This window comes from Lynx canadensis, chromosome B3, assembly GCF_007474595.2.
Source record: "Lynx canadensis isolate LIC74 chromosome B3, mLynCan4.pri.v2, whole genome shotgun sequence".
In the NCBI taxonomy this organism is placed as follows: domain Eukaryota; kingdom Metazoa; phylum Chordata; class Mammalia; order Carnivora; family Felidae; genus Lynx; species Lynx canadensis.
In genome coordinates, this window is record NC_044308.2 from 26,504,148 (window position 1) to 26,525,388 (window position 21,241).

General features: G+C 37.4%; 1 protein-coding gene across 1 annotated transcript; it reads left to right on the forward strand.

Moving 5' to 3' along the window:
- The first annotated feature begins 776 nt into the window (after positions 1–776).
- GABRG3 (gamma-aminobutyric acid type A receptor subunit gamma3) lies at positions 777–16,286 on the forward strand. Its single transcript, XM_032593501.1, has 5 exons — positions 777–843; positions 2,507–2,659; positions 6,975–7,171; positions 7,469–7,528; positions 12,705–16,286. The coding sequence occupies exons 1-5, from the start codon at positions 777–779 to the stop codon at positions 12,984–12,986; spliced, it is 759 nt and encodes a 252-aa protein (XP_032449392.1). The 3' UTR covers positions 12,987–16,286.
- Positions 16,287–21,241: the final 4,955 nt, after the last annotated feature.

The window sequence follows — 21,241 nt, forward strand, 5'->3', positions numbered from 1 at the left end:
TTGGTTTTTAACTGAAATTTTATGTAAAGGTTAAAAGTTATTTCAATATTGCACATAATTCAACAATATTTCCCCAGGAAATTATGTAATTTGGCATTCATATTAGAAATATATCTTTGTGTCCTTTGATTGCTTCAGCTTAATCATTCTGATTCCTTTGCATTGAAATGCTAATTTGCTTAAAATTTTAAATGTTTCTCAGAAAATGATCTCAACATTGATGTTTCTATCAACCATCCTGAATATTGCTACAACAGAACACTGCAAAAAGAATTCTAATTATTGAAAGGCAGTTTTTATATGGGCTCAATATAGTCTCCTTGTCAATCTTTTAAACTAAAAATGGAAATTTCATTATGATCTTTCCAATAAATAAACACTAATCAATTGTTTATCATTAAGTAACACTGGTTAAAAAAAATGATATATTCTATAACCCAACCAGTTTTTTGGTCTGGAAAAATATACTAGCAATTATAGAAATGAATGAATAACAGTTGTCAGGAGAGGCTCAGTGAGGACTTCGTGGTGAACTAAATGATTTCTAAGCTGAGATTTGAAGGTGAGTGGAACTACTGGGATGCAGGGGAAAAGAAAAGAAGAGCATCCTAGGTAGATGAGAAGAAACTTAGTGACCCATGGAGAAAAATCTTGGTATGTCTGAGGACCTGGGGAGAATCTGATTTCCAGAGTGCAGAGACTATAGGGAAATGAGTATTGCATGCAGAATAGTAGAGACCATACTAAAGTCATGACAATAATGAAAAGGTAGGAAGATGATGGTGAAGGATTATAAGGAAGGGGATATAATGATATTTGTGTTTTATAATGATCCTTTTGATGGTAGGACATAGAATGGTCTGGAGTGGAAAAGGACTGGTTGTTAGGAGATAGGCCAGGGACTATGAGAGAATCTGGTACTTGCGGGGAAAGGAATTGAGAGCAATGCAGGAATTGAATAAGGGAAAAGAAGTGACAGGTGGTTTCTGGACTTGTGCCTTGAATAGAGAGAAGGACCTGGCTTAGATGAGAGAACAGCCTGGTGTGGGGGATATGATAGTTCAGGTCTGGACACTGAATTTCAGGTGCTGAAAGACAATCCAGTATGTTGAAGAATGAAAGTCAAATGGGAAGAGGGGGATAGACATCCTCTCAGCAGGAGGTTATGCAGAAAAGATACAAAATAAAGATGATTTTGGAATAAAATGTCTCATGTATTAAGCATGCAACTTCTCCTTATCCACCAGGAATCTTACGGAATCTCTAGTAACAACTATTTTCCTCCCAACTCTCTTATGGTGTAGCTTTGCTGTAGTAGGAGGAAGCAAAGTCATAAAATGATTTCTTCTTTTTGTTTTCTGGGTTGGCACAGCCTAACTGCTGGAGTCATGAAAGGATAACATCAACCTAAAAATATCGAGTAAAACATAAAGTACAAGATTGATAAGCTAAAATTATGCTATAAAAATAGAAATATAAAATTGTTACACAAATTTATGTATGAAAGCTTATGTATAGCTCTGTTACTATTGAAAAAAACAAAATGACTATGGATCTATTTGAGGATGGATTTTGCTATGTTACTGTTGCAGGATTTTTTTTTTTTTTTTTTTTAAACCACAATACCCGGATCTGTTTTCTTGCTGCTTTGAAGAATTAAGACGTGGACACAAAATGAGCAGCAGGCAAAAGTTTATTAGAATATAAGATTAGAAAGTAAGAATAGTAGGAAAGCTCTCTTTACAGAAAGGAGACATTCAAAAGTGAATGCCTGCGACACTAGGCAAGTGTCCTTGCTTTAAAAGGTTTTGGTTAGCCCTCCCCTCCCCTTCCCTTTCCCCTTGTTCCTTCTCAGGTTCTGCCCTTACCCTCTGGATGACTCTGGGTGCTGGGTTGTCCATTCTGGATTGGCTCATTTCCATTAAGAGCAGTGGGGGGCGGGGGTGTCTATGGCCACACCTAGGTCTTTCCTTAAATTCCTAAGGGAAACCTGAGAGGGAGTAGGTGGGGTCTGTTACATTCTTAAGAGGAGCTTTATGCCTGGGGGCTTTTCCTGTGGTCAGACACTCCCAGAATTTTTCCAAATACGTGTTTTTCCCTAACCGGGGGCCTCAGGTCCTCATCTTTCACTCTGCCTACTGAATCCTATCTTCTTCTGTCATATTACCCCTGATTTTAAACACGCAACACACAGATGGACTCAAGCAATAATAGCTCGTTATGTAATAATATGTCAAAGAATAGATGCGCATGTCTGTCTCCTCTATCAATTAATATGTTTGTTTGTGTGTCTTTTCCGGTGACCAGTAAAATGCCTTGAAAGCCATAGATAAAATAAAGTTTATAAAAATTAAGTTTAAGAACACCAGCATTTTGACCTTTTTTCACAACTTACTACTGTAGTTGTATATTTTTATCCAAGTCATATATTTAACAAAATTATTGCCCCTGAATTATTTTTTAACCAAAGAAAGTTGTTTTACTTTTTGACAATACTTTATTACAGGTGATTATGTTGTCATGACTATATATTTTGAATTGAGTAGAAGAATGGGATACTTCACTATTCAAACATACATTCCCTGTATACTGACTGTGGTTTTATCCTGGGTGTCATTTTGGATCAAAAAAGATGCTACACCAGCAAGAACAGCATTAGGTGAGTTAAAAAACAAACAAACAAACAAACAAAAAACAAAAAACTCTTCCACCATTTTGTATAATATTAACACAGAAGTATTCATAAAAATACTTCCAGTGAAAAAGACTTTAGTCAAATGTACTTGGATTGCTTTAAATAGTCAAGTTAGACTCTTCTTTCTGACAATAGAATTCTATGTGTGCCACTTAAAATCAGTTGGGGTTGGGAATTCAGAGCAAATCAATTGCATCATTGATACTCTAAGGATGATGTCAATCATAAAAATGTAGTCATGCCCTGTGAATCTGTCATGCTGAAAATCTCATTACATCAGTGTACGGACACACAACTTTTCATGCACTTTTGAAGACTGAAGACACGATATCATTAAATAGTCTCTCAATAACAGAAGATATTGTCTATAGCAACTTTACCATCAAACAAGAAAGTGATCATTCTTTTCAGCTATAATCTACACACTAAATCTCAAAGTCTTCATGAATTTTCCTCTGACCCCCCCCAAAAAAAGGCCTCTTAATAAAACATTAAATTTCAGTGGTTTTAGAATTGTGTAACATTTTATATCAATTTTTCTTTATGACAGGAATATTACCTAACTTTCAATATTTTGACCTGTGAAAACAGGTAATATATATTAAATATATAGTTGTTTTCCCAGAAAAATGTCTTTCAGAAAAAAGAGGGAGCTGCCCCAATTTTAAAATCCTTGCAAAATCTCTCACATTACCTGTTGCTTTTTCTGTATTCATTTTATTCTGTTTGTTCAACAACAAAGTACTGGTTGAGCAAAAAAAAAAAAAAAAAAAACTAACCTGTAATATCTGTTGCCAATGTTAGTTTTGCACAGTTCTAGAAAATGCATAATAAAATTGGTAAATCACCCAGCAAAGTTACAACACAAATTTAGTAATTGTTCTTGGGGTTATGACCTCACAATTACAAGTGCCAGGTAAGCATGACTTTAAAAATCAGCTTCAAAACAATATAATATGTAGTATTGGTTGCACAACTTGAGACTATGAAAGTCCTGTCAAAGAGTTACCACTATGGCATTAAGGGGCTAGAGATACTAGAAATACATAATGCTGGAAGATAAGATAATATATTTACACTCCAGAAGAGTGAAGAAATGTCATTAACACCAGAATATTTAGTAGAGACACCAGAAAGACTGTGCTTAAAACTAAAGGGGCACTTGTAGGACTGCTTTGAATAAAGTTTAAATCAAGCCATGAGAAGATCAAGGAGAACAATTAGTAAATTAGCATTTAACATGCTTTTATTTTTTTTTTAATTTTTTTCAACGTTTATTTATTTTTGGGACAGAGAGAGACAGAGCATGAACGGGGGAGGGGCAGAGATAGAGGGAGACACAGAGTCCGAAACAGGCTCCAGGCTCTGAGCCATCAGCCCAGAGCCCGACGCGGGGCTCCAACTCACGGACCGCGAGATCGTGACCCGGCTGAAGTCAGACGCTTAACCGACTGCGCCACCCAGGCGCCCCTTAACATGCTTTTAAATTTTTTTTTTCTTTTTTTTTTTTTTTGAACGTTTATTTATTTTTTTGGGGACAGAGAGAGACAGAGCATGAGCGGGGGAGGGGCAGAGAGAGAGACGGAGACACAGAATCGGAAACAGGCTCCAGGCTCTGAGCCATCAGCCCAGAGCCTGATGCGGGGCTCGAACTCACGGACCGCGAGATCGTGACCTGGCTGAAGTCGGACGCTTAACCGACTGCGCCACCCAGGCGCCCCTTAACATGCTTTTAAATTTTTTTTTTTTTGAACGTTTATTTATTTTTTTGGGGACAGAGAGAGACAGAGCATGAGCGGGGGAGGGGCAGAGAGAGAGACGGAGACACAGAATCGGAAACAGGCTCCAGGCTCTGAGCCATCAGCCCAGAGCCTGATGCGGGGCTCGAACTCACGGACCGCGAGATCGTGACCTGGCTGAAGTCGGACGCTTAACCGACTGCGCCACCCAGGCGCCCCTTAACATGCTTTTAAAAAGGATAGCATACTTCATAATCTTTGTAAGGTATCATCCACAAGATTGAGTATATAATAAAAAATTACTAGACATTCTTAGAAGCAGGAAAATGTGACTCATGATCAAGAAAAAAAAGTCAATATAAAAAGACAACTCTGATTTTGAGTTAGCAGACATGGGCTTTAAAGCAGCTATTTTAACAATGTTAAAGGACTTAGAGGAAAATGTAATGTTAGTGAATGAACAGATGGATAATCTCAGCAAATAAAGTATATTAAAAAGTAAATTCTAGAATGAAATGTATAATAGTTGAATTGAAAAATTCATTAAATGGACTTAAGAGCAGATTCAAGAGAGCAGAAAAAAAGTTCAGGCATAATTGAAGACCATCATACAAAATTTAGCTAATCTGAAGAAGACAGGGATAAAAGCTTTTAAAACATAAATCCCAGTGGTCTGTTGGACAATATGAAGATGTATAACATAGCTGTAACTGATGTTACAGAATGAGATAAAATAAAATAAGATAAAAATTTTTGAAGAAATGAAGTTAAAAATCCCCAAATTTAATGAAAAAATTCCTACCTAGATATTCTGTAGGCATAACATGGTCACCATATTTTTTTTAAAGTTAAATTGGATATTCATTACAAAATCTTTTTTGTATAAAAATACACCTGCCATCAGTGTAGACTTTTCAAGTTTACACAGCATTTTTTAAAATATTTATTTATTTTTGAGAGAGAGAGAGAGCACAAGTAGGGGAGGGGCAGAGAGAGATCGGGGGACAGAGGATCCCAGGCACACTCTGTGCTGACAGCAGAGAGCCAGATGAAGGGCTCAAACTCATGAACCATGAGATCATGACCTGAGCCAAAGTCAGATGCTTAACCAACTTGACTGAGCCCCCCAGGTGCCCCAAGTTTACACACCATTTTTACATGAAGCATGGCAACTTTCTCACCTACAGTAAGGAGGCATTCCATTTTCACCGTACCGATTAAAGAAACAGATTCAAAGAAAGTAAGTGACTTTACATGACCAAATGCTGAGAAGGCTGAGAGCAAGACAGGGGGCTTTGACTTCCAGGTCAATATCTTTTACACATGGTTAACTTGTCCACCCTGTGCTGTTAGCCTCATCCTCCAAATGGCCCTGGCTACCCTCCCTGAGGAAGTAAGGGAGGCATTCACTACACAGGAGCTATGATGCTACAGTAAAGGTGGGAACTAATGTGCATTTATCTATCATGTCTACCTAATCACTGAGTATTACTGCCTGGCAGATATTTTATAGTACTCTCAGCCACACAGGTAGTGAGTGTTAATGTCCATATTCCTGTGATTCCAGGATCCATGTCACTAGCCTGCGTGTCCAACAGCTCTAGCAGGTTCTGATTTCTCAGGAGCTCATCTAGGGTAGAATTAGCCTTAACTTGTTTTGCATAATAATTATCCAGTCATTTCATTCTTTTTCATGTTTCATAGCCTTCATCCTCTTTTCATTTCTTTTTCCTTTTATACCATCCATCACATGGGTGTCTCTTTTCTAAATCTTTTCCACAGTCTCTGAATCTTTAGAATTGACTCACTAAGTATTGAAATAGTCAAAGTCAGACCAACACTAAGTATTATGAATTAACTAATTGATCAATGAATCAACGCATTCCATTCGAATGCCTAAAGTGTGTTAGGCACAATTCTTGCTGACAGGTACGCAAAGATGAGCAAGATACAGTTTTGCTTGTAATGATCACACAATTTATTCAGGGAGATAGACATGCAAAAACCATAAAGACATATGCAATTATCTATGCTAATGTAGAAATGAGGTACATAGAAGGCACAAGGTAGTGCAGATTCATATTATCAACTCTGAGGTGCATGCAATAGGACCTCAGAAAGAGTGGTACTTCATCTTGGTCTTAAAGAAGGGTGGGAGTTCACAAATTGCATAAAGAAAAAGCAAGAAAGGAAATGGTTTATTTGGCAAAAGAATAGTGTGAGATGTGGAACAGAGAAAATGTCTGGGGGACTGCAAACTGTATCACTTAAAAAATATTTAAAAGAGAAAATATGAGACAATTTGAGAATTTCTGAATAAATTGAAAGGTGTTGACTTAATTCAGGTAGTTTAATGTTTTTGTGAAGACTATGGTAAAAGCTCTATGGAAATGTTGTTTGCAAAATTGCATAGACATTAAAAATAAAGTATTATTACATTTATCCAATGTCAACGAGGATTTACCTAAAAATAAAACACTGTTGGAGTGGAGGAATTTTGTGTGGTTCCTTTTACAACTTGATAACTATCCCCTGTACAGGCATCACCACAGTGCTGACCATGACCACGCTTAGCACCATTGCCAGGAATTCCTTGCCCCGTGTGTCCTATGTGACAGCCATGGACCTCTTTGTGACTGTTTGCTTCTTATTTGTCTTTGCTGCTCTGATGGAGTATGCCACCCTCAACTACTATTCAAGTTGTAGAAAACCAACTACCACTAAGAAGAAAACATCGGTAAGTTCCAGTAGCAAAGATTTTCTGGAAAGGTAGGGGAAGGATAGTTTGCAATAAATGATCCTTATTCCTAAGGATCTTCTACACTGTTATATAAATAGCTAATTCAACAAGACATTAAAAAAAAAGACAAATATTCTGAAGAGATGAATATAACCATAAAGTACCTCTTCAACTTTACCTACCAGTGACATGGATTGATGTAATCACACATGAATGATTTCTCTTAACTAAGGTGATCTGTAATGCAGATTTCCACAGAAGTTTTCTAATTGTTTTTTTCTGGTTTTCTTGTAGTTATTGCATCCAGATTCCTCAAGGTGGATTCATGAGCGAATAAGCCTACAAGCCCCCTCCGTATGTATAGCATTGAAGGTGCAAATATTTCTGAGAACTCTTCTAAATTAAGATTGAATATGTTATTGTTTATGTATGCATATATCGAAGAACAATGAGTGTTGCACATACTCCTTTCAAAAGTGTGTATACTTTTTTTTAAATATCCAACTTAGAAAATTTGGAAAATGAACAAAATAATCATAATCCTTCTACCCAGGGATCAGCATATACATACATATTTCTGCTTTGTAACTCAAAAATATGTTATGAATAAGTTTCTGCATTATAATATTATTTTATAGGATCATTTTAATGATTGAATTATATGCAATGATTGATGCACAGATAGTCGTGGCTGGAAACGGGGCTAATACACACCGTTTCACTTTTCTATATATTCTTATCATTGCAGTTTTGTATATACCTGTGACTATTAATATAATTTCCTATAAGCAAAATGGCTGGGTCAGAAGAGTTGCTTGGCTCCATTAGCAGTGTGGGACACCCACCTCCCAGAACTCTCCTTGCATTAGGTTTGATAGACAAACAGAAAAATGGCTCCTGCAAAATGTCCCTTTATCATTTCTTTGATTACTGACAAAGTTGAATATATTTCACTTGTTTATTTTTTTACTCGCATTTCTATTACTGTGAATTGCTTTTTATGTCTTCTTTTATGTAAGTTTTTTATATAACATTTATAACTTATTTATGTCTTAACTTTTTTAAAGTTAAAAGTAACTATCTGCCAGTTACTTATATCATATATTATGTATATTATTTTATATAACATAAAATTTATATACTCGCATACAGAATAATTAAGCATATTAATATGTTTTTTAAGTAGTTTTATTCCAGTTTTATGGCCACGTTGTCACTGTCGTTTCTTGTGCTTTTCTCCACATGTATTAAGTCTCCTGTTGCCAAATCTATCAGTCTTTCCTTTTGTGGTCTCTGCCTCTTGTGTCCTCTTTGGGAAGGTCCTCCCTACCCTCAGAATGATCTAACTCCCGTCACTCTCTTTTGAGCACTTACTCTGACCCTATGTTGTAAGTGCTTTCATGTGTGAGTTCATGTAACCTCACCCATTCTACTAACAAGGAAGCTGAAATACGGAGAAATTAAGCCCTATAAATATTGATGAAGGTTCAACAATTTATAATATTATTAAATTTAATTAGTAATGCATCTGAATTTTAAGTATATGGCTTGAAGTAAGAATTTAACTTTTGAAAAATAGAGAAATGTCTTAAAATTACTGATGTGAGTAATCATATAACAAAAATTTATATATAACTACTTGTATTCCTTTATACTAATTACACTGAATGCTTTATGCCCACCTATATACCATACGTGGTTTTCTAACTGCTGATCAGTAATTTATGTTTAGTGCCTTTCAACATGTTTTTTAAAAGTGACTGCTTGGTTATCTATACTCTGAAAGTGTATCATTTTAGTTCTGACAGAGGTGAGTGCTGAAGCCACTTTTATAGCTGTGGGAAGCCACAGAGAACTACAGATTTGCCAGCAAATGCTTCCAAATAGCAACAGACTGAAAAGTAATGGAAAGGGTTGGGAATGGGGATGCTGTAAACAAAGACAAGTCAGAACACACATCGTGAGGCCTAGAAACCACATTATCACACACAGCCAGGGAGCTGGGAGTGGAAGAAGAAATATTGACACCTTTCATATACAAAAGATATTGCCAAAAAAAAGAATCTTTTACATAGCAAATAATAATAATAATAATAAATTTTCACAAAATCAGAATTGTTTTCTTTTGTTTTTAAGAGGAAAAGTGTAATGACCTTGAAGAAAGTACATAGAAAAACAACTCAGAGAGAAAGGGCTCCAGGCCAGGTGAGAAGACACAGAGAGATCTTAAACAAAAGTTCATAAAATAGCCAAAGAAAAAGGGAATTTTCCAGGGTGCCTGGGTGGTCCAGCCCATTAAGCCTCTGCCTTTGGCTCAGGTCATGGTCTCATGGTTCCTGAACTCAAATCCTGTGTCAGGCTGTTTGCAAACAGTGCAGAGCCTGCTTGGGATTGTTTCTCTCTCTCTGCCTCTACCCTGCTTGTGCTCTCTCTCTCTCTCTCTCCCTCAAAATAAATAAACTTAATTTTTTTTGAAAAAAAAGGGAATTTTCAAACTTTTCATGAAAATTGTCAATGTATTCAATTCTATGTTGAAAGATCCACAGGGTTAGGCTAGTTAAGGGACCCTCTATCACCAACATCTGCAGAGATGATCAGTCTCTGAGCAATGAGGGAGAGGAGGCAGGCCCCACTAACACTCATGCATGCACTTTGGGTCAAGCTGTTCGAACATCTCTGTGCCTCAGTTTCCTAACCTGTAAAATGCAAAGCTAACCACTTCATATGTGCAGTAGAACTTGCCACCCAGGAAGCACAGGTTTCCAGGGAAGTCAAGGGACTGCATCATACATGCAGGCAAAGCAGGAGTGAGTCAGGCTGTAGGTGACCTTGGAGATGCATTAATTAAAATCTCCATTTTGAGCCCAGTTTGAAATTTTTATGATAAGTGAGAGATATACATTTTAAAAAGTATGTAAGCAGTTTAACATATGGCTGTTAATAATATCTTCAATAATAGAATAATAATATCTTCAATATTATAAGATGCAATTAATTTTATTCCATATTTATTTACTTATTTATTAAAAGCCCTCAATTATTAGATCAGGTTTATTTATGTTTCAGTAATCATGAGTTTTTAGTTTGTTAAATGAAGAAGTGAATAGGGTTTCCTTGCCTCCAGAAACCCGGCTGCTTATTTGCCTGTAGCTCCTTGATCACCCTTTAGATCTCTAAGGAGCTGTCCCCACCCTTTCAGAGCCTTCTGATGCCCATTCTGAGTCAACATCTTCCTTTGGGCCTGTCCTGCCAGTGTTGGCCATGCTTCTCATCTGTATGTCACTACACAGGGACAAAGTGTTGATGAAATGAAAGGATGAATATCTGGCTGAACACTGTCAAAACACATATGCAATTACTTTAAAAAGGCAGATTTGGGGCGCCTGGGTGGCGCAGTCGGTTAAGCGTCCGACTTCAGCCAAGTCACGATCTCGCGGTCCGTGAGTTCGAGCCCCGCGTCGGGCTCTGGGCTGATGGCTCAGAGCCTGGAGCCTGTTTCCGATTCTGTGTCTCCCTCTCTCTCTGCCCCTCCCCCATTCATGCTCTGTCTCTCTCTGTCCCAAAAATAAATAAACGTTGAAAAAAAAATTTAAAAAAAAGGCAGATTTTTCCAATTGAATCTTTCCAAAAAGATACAGATTCCTCAAATGCACTGAAGTACAGAAGGAATCAACTTTTTGTTTTTCTGCAACCACCCCCCCCCCGCCCCCACGGATTTTTATACCCACTCAGGTTTAAGAACTATTAACCTTGAGGAGATGTGTCCACAGTAGAGCCTATGGAACAACAAAGCTTTCATTTCTATCATTGCCCAAAGGTGTGGAAGAAGGTAGAAGGTTCTCCATGATGCTCCTGACTGGTCATTGGTATGTGTGGAGTAGGCAATGCTTAGTGAACATGTGGTCTGGGATGTCTCACTTTGGGTTGGACCTCACACACAAATACTTCTGAATTAAAAAGATGCCCCAAAGCTTACCAATAGGGACACTGAGTGCTATACGCTTTTACCTGCTTTTCTCTGGTTTTCGGCTCCACATAGCTATGAGCATATTCAATCAAACTAAAATCCAGAAGTAGAAGAAAAGATGTACACTATTTCCTTGTAAAAATAGTTTTGGGTAAAAATACAGTTGACCCTTAAAAAATATAGTTGAACCTTGAATAATGCAGGGATTAAGGGTGCTGCCCTTTCTCCCCCCCCCACACACAGTCAAAAATGTGTATATAACTTTTGACTCTCCAACAACTCAACTACTAATAGCCTATCATTGAGTGGAAGCCTTACCGATAACATAAATAGTTGATTAACATATATTTTGTATGTTATATGTACTATATACTATATGCTTACATTGATGTAAACTAGAGGAAAAAAGATTAAGAAAATCATAAGGAAAATAAAATACATTAACAGTACTGGACTTGTATTCATTGAAAAAAATTTGCATATTAGTGGACTTGCACAATTGAAATCCATGTTGTTAAAGGATCAGCTGCATAAGAGGTATTCACGATGCTTTCTAATGAATTTTGGAAGGTCTCTCTCCCCAAGCAAGCAACAACAGATCTAGCCAGTCAGCTGAGAACTGGGTTTGTGTGTTCACCTCTCCCTTGATTTCAGCTTTCACTACTTCCATTGGCACACTTCAGTCCCTCAGTTCAACCAGCACAAATAAAACTAAAGCAGAAAGGCAACTATAATCCTTAATACTCTCACACTATTCAGTCAAATTTAGAAATATAACCTCTTAACAGACTTCAATTTAATACGTAATTCATAGTTATCTGGAAGAGCTCAAACAAGTGCCTGAGGAATTGGCAAGTCTACATGAAGATATTTCTCAAGGTTAAGAGTGATTCATCTCATTTATGAGTGAACGTAAGTCACCCCCTCTCCTATACAGGCCCTACACTGACTTTTCCACGTCAGGAAGAGAGCTTGGGAAATAGAAAATAAAACATTCCAATTGTACACATTTTTGGCTATTTCTCTATATGCGACAAATGGTGTCTGGCCACCACACACTGAAAGCTCATTTTTTACCTTAATTACATTGAACAAGAAGATTCTGCCATCAGTCTTATAATACCATATTTTTACTACTTACTAATTAGGGAAAAACAAATTTATCTCTCCACATTTCAATATATGTAGTGCTTAATATTTGGGGATTATATACAATATGTACATATTTACTCCAAATCAACAGAAAAGTAAGCAGAACAGAGACTTGAAATGGTTAATACATATCTGAAAATGTGCTCAGCTTCCCTCACCAGCAATTTGAGATATGCAACTTTTGAAAGCTGCATTGTACTTTTTTTGCATTGGATTTTCAAATATTTAATTTGCAGACTGAACTCTAAAAGACTGAAATGTCCAGTTCAGGGATGGGGGATGTGTGGGAATAGGCATGGCATTATCCTCCTTATTTGGTGGACAGATATAACATGCACCTATTGCTAGATTTATCTCAGGCTGTTCTTATTGCATTCATGATGATTCTTGTGTTGTTCTTATTGCCTACAGAACTATTCTCTCCTTGACGTGAGGCCACCACCACCTGCAATGATCACTTTAAACAATTCTGTGTACTGGCAGGAATTTGAAGATACCTGCGTCTATGAGTGTCTGGATGGCAAAGACTGTCAGAGCTTCTTCTGCTGCTATGAAGAATGCAAATCCGGATCTTGGAAAAAAGGGCGTATTCACATAGACATCTTGGAGCTGGACTCATATTCTCGGGTCTTTTTCCCTACATCATTCCTGCTCTTCAACTTGGTCTATTGGGTTGGATACCTGTATCTCTAAATATTTCTGTGGTGATGAGTAAAGAGCACTAGATTTCACTCTTTACTTTCACTGTCCCCAGACCAGTAGTGACCAACTGGAGTAGGAAGGAAAAACACTGCTCAGTTTATCTGAAGTTATACATTACCTTTGAGCAGCACCGGAGTACCTGGCAACCATTTCTATTATGCATTTCACACTCACACACATGCGTGCGCACACACACATTAATTGAATTTTAAAGTGATATTCTTGCTAATCCCTTATTGAATCTGTAAGTTGGTGATGTTTACGAATGGTTTTTGGATATTGGAACAGTTGCCAATTGTCGTTGCAAGGAAATCTGTAAAACATGTAAGCAAATATCCGAGAAGCTCTCTTATGCCAAGACCCCTTCTATATCTTTCCTTAGCAACTCTTAGGAGCACCAGTGCCCACATGTGTGGAGTCACTGCTTGCTGGGACACACTCATGTTGACCTCATCCCCGTGTTCCTGGACAGTCTTAGTTCAAGTATGAACTGCAGTGAGTTTTGACCTGGTTTCCTCTCTTTGTGACCCCTTTTACTCTGGAACTATCATTGTTACCTAGAATTTCTTTATTTAATAATCTCACCCTAGGTTTAGGAAGGGTGTATATGCATTATCCACAAGTTTCCAGTTGAGAAAAAAATATGATTTGAAAAATTCTCATGTTGCTGAATTCAATGATGTTGATTATCTCTGAACATCAGAAGGTTATTACTCTATTCCAAACTACTAAAAATAAGCAGTATTTTAACTTTGCATTCTTGGATTAGTTCAGTTGGAGTTCAACATTTTACCTTAAGAGTTGTGTTTTGTTAGACCAAAACACAACCCCAGAGTATGTATCTTTTGTACATTATGCTATTACAGGTTCAATGATTATCTTCATCTTGCAAAGACAAGTATACAGCACTCATAAGCCCTTGTCGTGAAAATGTTTTCCAAAGTGTGAAAGAAATATAGATGGAATTTAAAATTTTCATAGTTATAATTAACTTTCAAGTCAAATCAACTTTAGATGCAAAAAAAGGGCAATGGCTATCATCAATGATATATTTTGATGAACAAAATTATTTTATACTTTGAGATATGAATATGTAGCAAAATCCCAAAGAAACAATCCCCTGGAATTATTACTCTTTTGATATTTTTATAACACAAAACTAACTTGGTTCTTGATGTTAGTTCTTTGTTATAACTGGATACCAGTATGTAACTTCACAAGACTCTTCAGAAGCCTCCCACCATTGATAGGAAAAACAGTCCCACCAGTTCATTAATAATGCTTTGGCATTATTAAAATTTTGGTACTAAAATTTTTCTACCAGTATCTCTGTACTTCTCATCTTTCTCACCCATAAAATTGAATTAATTTTATTGGAAACCATAAAAATTTATTTTAATTATCTATTGTAAGTACAATTATTACTCAGAAAAAAGGTAAAATAATGCACAGAGAGAATATATAAAAGTGCTAATTTCACATAATTTACTGGATTAAGACCAGACATAAGGGGATGGGAGTGGAAGAGGCTAGAAAAGTAAAATATAAATCTGTTTATATTTATGAAACATCATTCATATCAAGTGAATGCAAATATATTGGTATGATCACCCAGCTTTCAAGGACTGAATCTATATAGTGTGAGACACCCAAGTCCTCAGCTTTTCTTCCTGTCATCTCCCTGACTTTGATTTAATAGTGGCTACATAGGCCACAAGCCAATTGGGTTCTATTTAGCAAATTCAATTTAAAACATAAAATAATATTTGTGGAGAAACAAGTTGAACCTATTGGCTTATATGAAATTTCTACTCTATTGAAGAATTTCACATACTAGCATCCTTGTTCTGTCTCTCATGCATAAACTACTCCCCCACACTTGGCAGTGGTGTCCTGGAGGCACCCTGACCAAAGGAATCCACCATATCCCACCAAAGCACTGAGTACCCATGGAAGGTGGTCCAAAGTCAGTCCTTTTCAAGCATAATTTTCATCTTTATGAATTTATAATATCTAACAATATGAAGAATTTCAACCTGTTATGTCTTAAAAGTAGTTATGGAGGGAGATGAATTTTCTAGTGAAATTCTTCTTGGAAGAGACATAACCTAAGAACACTTTTATAAGATAAATTTGCTCTACTTTTACCTTAAAAATTATATTGATGCCTCTTATTTCAAAGCTACTCAATATTTGGGTGTTGTTGGCAACTCATAAAATTATATGTGTAGGATATACTTACCAATAACCTATTTGCTGAATCCAACCATTCTCTTCCCCCTGATCTCAGCCATCCTGCTGATTTAAACACTAGTTCATGGTTCATTTCTCCATAAAGGAAAACTTTTATCTCAAGAGAGTCTGATAGATGTTCACTCACAAAGTATAAAATAGACTCCCTCCCATACAGCAATCTACCCACAATGGGTTCTGACTAAAAAGAACTCAAACATCCCCTCAGAACACACCAATGTCAGTTTCTCTGCAGGCTTGTCTGTTCAAGTTCTCTTATAAGTCTCAACTTCTGAGATAAGCCTTCAGTCCACAATACAAGAGATGGTATGTACCTCATGCAGGTACAGAGCTCAGGGGCTTGCTTATTAACTATGTAAGAGTTGACCTTTTGGAGGAGGGAAGAGGAGAAGCACAGGAAGAATGTGAAGGAAATGTATCTCTCTTAAATTGAGGGACTCTCCTTCACCAGTATGCTTGGTTAGTAGTGTATGTGTGAGGTGCATGGGTGTAAGGCTGTTCCACCCAGACCCAGCATCTGTAGAGCTCTGGCCAGCTTGCTTTGCATTTAGACTTGAGAAATATGTTTTGTGTTTTCATGGCAGCTGGTGGGGAAACTGTGTAAGTGGCTGGTATTCTAAAGGTGCTACTGTATTCCTCACTTTCAGAAATACTGTAAATTGCAGAGATGAGAGTTATGTATTTTGAAAAGGATTTCTAATTTCTTACCACTGTGGATCATACTTACAACTGTGACTGTCTCTCCTTTAAGCTTCATCCAGGCTGAGAGGGAGACAAAAGAAAAGGCATTCCACATCAATGAAATTAGAGAAAAAATTCCTCTTCAGAGCCTAGAAAGTTTCTGTTTCTACAAGGTCTCAACACCAGTGACCAGAGGAGAGATTCTCAGGTACTGGGCAGAGAAGGAAAATGTTACTATAAGTTACTTTTGACCCAGCCAATACTGCCCCCTTTTTACCCAACATATGCCTTAAAATAACACATAAAGCTTATATCATACACATCTCATAGATTTTCCATTTTCTGTAATCACATATATTCATGACAGGTTTTATTTATTGTTTATGGATGGATGGAGACAGGATTTTCTTTTGTGTGTGTGTGTGTGTGTGTGTGTGTGTGTGCCAAGCAGTCTTATCCTTAATTGTATAACAAATCAGGTAAGAAAATAGTTTTTGTCGATTCAGTTGAAAAAATGCTTGTCCTCCATGGCAAAGCATTTTCAGGCTACATAAGGGAAATTGGGGCCAATCTAAATTAGTGCTTTTGATGGGATGTGAGTGTCCACCCTTCACACTGAGTCTTTTTATCTGGCCATAGCTTGCTACAGTAAAAGTGTCTAGACATATTTTTTGCTTCTCTGCAAAATAGCATACTCTGCAAGCAAAGGTGGGTATTTCATAACCCCATTTTGCATTAACGTATACTTGCCACAACTAGGAAGCAATGGGGCACTCTATCTAAAGGGCTAGAAAAAAGACAAACAGAACCTCTTCTTCCTTGATTATTTTTTTATCTCAGCTGCCAAAAACTGAGAACTTTCTTTATTTTGCAAACTTGAAGAATTATAACTAGTTTCCAAGCATATACTTATCACTATATCAGATCAATGTTCTCAAGACACAAAGCACTTTGAATTCTCTCCATGATCTTACAAATATCTGCTTTTTCTGAGAATTTATAAACTATATAAATATGAAGTTTCAGACCCAATTTCTGTAAAAAAGAAAAGTTAATGAACGACTTTGGATAAACATAATCATATATAAATACACACTGGAATGTTCAGAACACTATTGTTTTTAAAATATTCAGAAAGATGTCTGGAAATAAGGGGGGGGCAAACAGATTGTAAATACACTGCAAATGTTAAATTCATGACTTTCTGTTGAGTCTTCTTCAAATTGCCCCAAATTGAGGAAGTATGCAATCTGTGCCTATTTCTTCCTCTCAAACTTGCTTGTAGGAAACATTCAGGTTGACAAGGTTTAGAAGTATTTCTGCATTGTATAATCATATCCGAAGACCAAAATAAATAAATAAATAAATAACAGTTCAGGCTAAATGACAAATCCCTTCTTGTATTCCTTGTTTACTTAACCTTTTATTTTAGAAATAAGTTTCTATAATTAAAAGGAGAAAGCATGTACATGTTGAGATAACAGGATAATAATTCAGTCATTCATGTCTCTGGGAGGATAAAAACTTGCCTTCTTTAATGTTTGATAGTTTTGAAGACTAGAGACTAGACCATTTCCATTCCTCTTTTCAACTTTATTCTAATTACAAGTCAGCAATTCCAGGCTATAACCGGGTTTAGTTCTATTAAAATTAAAGAGAGGCTATTCCCTACTATTTTTCTTCAAAATGTCCTTTAGTTAAATGATGCTTTGCTTTTTAATGTTGTCAGTAAAATACCTTAATCATCTTATTACTCTGCTCACATAAAAACCAAATTTTAGACTAGTTTAAATCAGTGCTAAAAAATTAGTTGAACAGCCACTAACAAGTGTTCAACGTTTTGAGCTAACCAAGTAGGTTTTTCAGATTGTATAATATAGGAACATGAGCTAGAAAATTTGGAAGACAAAACACACAAACATGAACACACATACACACTTGTGTACACACATGCATACACATGCATGTACACACACATGCACACACGCAAAACAAACACTGTTTGAATGCAACATTCAGGTAATTAAAGGAAATTTAAATTGTTCTGCTTGCATTATTCAGATAATGGCTTACTTTCACCACTTCGTTTTTCAAATTTGTAACCACAACAGTTTTCCCAGCCAAGTGGACTAGCTCCACAAAGTGAGGGTGATAGTGGTTCCTGCAGGGAAGGAAGGCTCTCCATGTCTGTTGAACAGTTTAAACTCAACAGATTGGAAACAATAGTGAAGACTGATTTCCAATAATGAAATCTCACAGATTGTCAAGGTAGCTGCCATAGTTTCTTCTTTTCTGATTATTTGGAATTTCTTCTTCATTTCTCCCACTAATCAGTTATTCACAAAAGGATTAAAATTCCTAATTTCCAAAAACAAAAAAAAGTAGAAGTCCTAACTCTCAGTCAGACTGATTTTTAGGAATAAATAATGATTGTTTTTATTTGTTTAGGATTTACTAAAATATATTTTTATCCTGTACTGTTCACATTTATGAGGAGGGATTTCAGTTTTGTCAACTGAGTGAAGGCACCCCAATACAGAGAACAATAGTTTAATCACTTTGATGGAGAGATCAGACCACCCCATCCTCTATCTAGCCCAGTCAACCCATCCACCATTCAGTTAAGCTGCCCCATTCATTTAGTCCATGCACTGGTTAGTGCAGGGTAGGTCTAGGATCTATAGAAAGAAGAGTAATAATAGAAATTTCATAATATTTGCTGATTAAAATTTCAAATTGTGAGCCACGTAGGGTAAGATATTAGAAGATAAACTATGCTGCATCATCATAACCATCATCATCATCACCATCATCATCATCATAACTATCACCATCATCACCATCATCATCATGACCATTATTATCATCTATATCCTTTTACATGTTCAATACCAGTCCTTAGCTATTGATCCACAACAAAGGTTTAATGTTTTTTTTTCCAAATCATAACAAAATTAGAACTTAAGAAGAAAATGGAAAATTTTAATTTTAGCTTAAATATTAGATATGCAGATTATAGTTTAAAAACTTGTTTTTCTAAAACATTTCCATAACTTCTCTGTGTCCCTTCAGTCTTAGTCTGTCTACGCTGCTTCAATCAAATTTGAAATTATTCCTCAAGAGAACACTCCACCTACTTTTTCTTTATTGGTTGCTTCTGGGTTTTTTGTTTTTGTTTTGTTTTATCTCACGTGGCTTTGTTATTCTTTTTCATGAAGATAACATATGTATTGGCTATGAACTCTTTTCCCTAAAATGGATGCATCTTCAGACACCACAGATTTTCTTAGCCCAAAAGGACAATCAATATGCTTCTTAGTATACAATTTGGGTCTAGGCTTTTATTCCCCCTAATTTATCTTGAGATTTTTACTTTTAGATAGAAGTAGACACAGGCAAAATATATTGATTACATTTAGGTGTTTACTATTATATTATCTGTTTAGAATAACTGTATTAAGATATTGTAAAAGATACTTTCAATTATTCTTGACCTTCAAAATGACTAATTTTGTGCTAGTGAACAATGTTTACATGCATATATTTATAAAACTACATGATATGTTTTTCTTTACAAGCAGCTCCTGGACTGAGTGAAAGGGTCATTCCTCATGAGTGCATTTCCTATGGAAGATTCTAGAAGAGTAATAATTTTCAGGGATTGGGCCTGGGTTGTCTTGTAAGCAGCAAAGGGCCATCTTGTGTTTACATGCAGTGATGTGCGTATTTGTGTATGTATGTACAGTGGTAAAACTGGAACAACTTATTAACATGTGTATTACTCTACCCACCACCCCAAATGTAGTTGAAAAAAGTAGAAAGGAGCACAGTTTTACTAGTGATAGTATATTAGCTTACTAAGTGTTTAGTTAAGGAATAAAGGAGTGAGGGAGAGAGTGAGGGAGGGAGAAAGAGAGAGAAATGGACAGTCTCTATATTTTCTGGAAATTTGGGACCACATTCTTTCTTAAAAAAAAAATCAAGTTTAAATACCTGATCAGAGTTGGTTCTGAGTTCAAACAATCCTGCCTCCTACTGAGAACACGATCATATTTTCACTTGGGTGCACATCTGAGCGATTCTATGATCATTTGTGCAGGTGGTCAGTATTATCTGATAAGCTAGAAGTAGTTCTCAAGATGGAGGTGACAAATAGCCATCCTCACACTTGTTTAGGACGCATTTTTCATGTCCAACGTGAGAAAGCATCGATCAGGTCTAGTGTGAACCACGCGACATTGGAATTAGCCACAGTGCATGAACTGTCCTCTCTTTTTGAAACTTGTGTGGAAAGTAAACCATCAGGAGCCCTGGGAAATGCCCCAGGCAGAAAGGGAGGGAAAAATCACTGATCTGTTCTCTGCCTCAATGCAATTCTTCCTACTCGTGAAGCCATCTCATTCAGGTGGGAGGAAGGTAGAGGAATTCCAGAGTCTGAGAGCATCTTGGAATTGACTGTGAGCACATAGGGTAGATGAGTTCGGTCCTGAGAAGGGGTCCACCCTGCTGAAGTGTGTGTGTCCACCCCTCTCTAGGAAGGTGGACCAAGGACCAGGCCAGGGTACTCACCAAGTGGCCTCCAACAGTCCCGGGTCCCGTCATCCCACATGGACTTGGAAGCCCTGACTCCCAGTCTTCGGGCCATCTCGGGCCCCTCCCCACTGTCCCGAGATGGTTCTGAGATCCCGCTGTCCTCCTCCCCTCTCTCAAGGATGTAACTCCCTGCTAGCCGTGCAGCTCAGCTCGTGGTGTCCTAGTGAAACGAGGGCGCACTTGCGCCCCACGTGCCTTGGCGACACGGGCGGCACCACGCCCCGCTTCGCCCCGTCCGGTCCCGCCGCACCCTCTAGGCCATGCCTTGCCCTGGGCCAGCTGGGCCTGGTGGCTGGGTCGCACTCTGTATTTGTATTTGTATTCCTACGTTTGTACTACTAATACAAATAAATGCACATGTTGTCAAAAATACTTGACCCAGGAATGGGCATCTTTCCGGTTTGGGGTGGGTGACCAAGAGGCTGGTGAAAGGCAGGCTGGGGCCAAAGTCAAGGGTACCCCTATGCATGTGGTCCCTGCCCACCAGGGGGACATGGCACCCAGTGCCCCTCTTGGAGGCTCAGTTCCCTGCCCAGCACCACACAGACATTTCTGCAGTGCTGAAGGGGAGAGGGTTAAATGTCTTCTCTGGCAGAAAGGTTATAAGTGGCTAGCGTCCAAAGGAAGTGTCTTCCTCTTCCACTCCTGCCAAAGCCCATGAACAGAGATTTCTAACCCATCCCTGGAGAGCAGGAAGCCCCACTCCAGCCAAGTCAAGG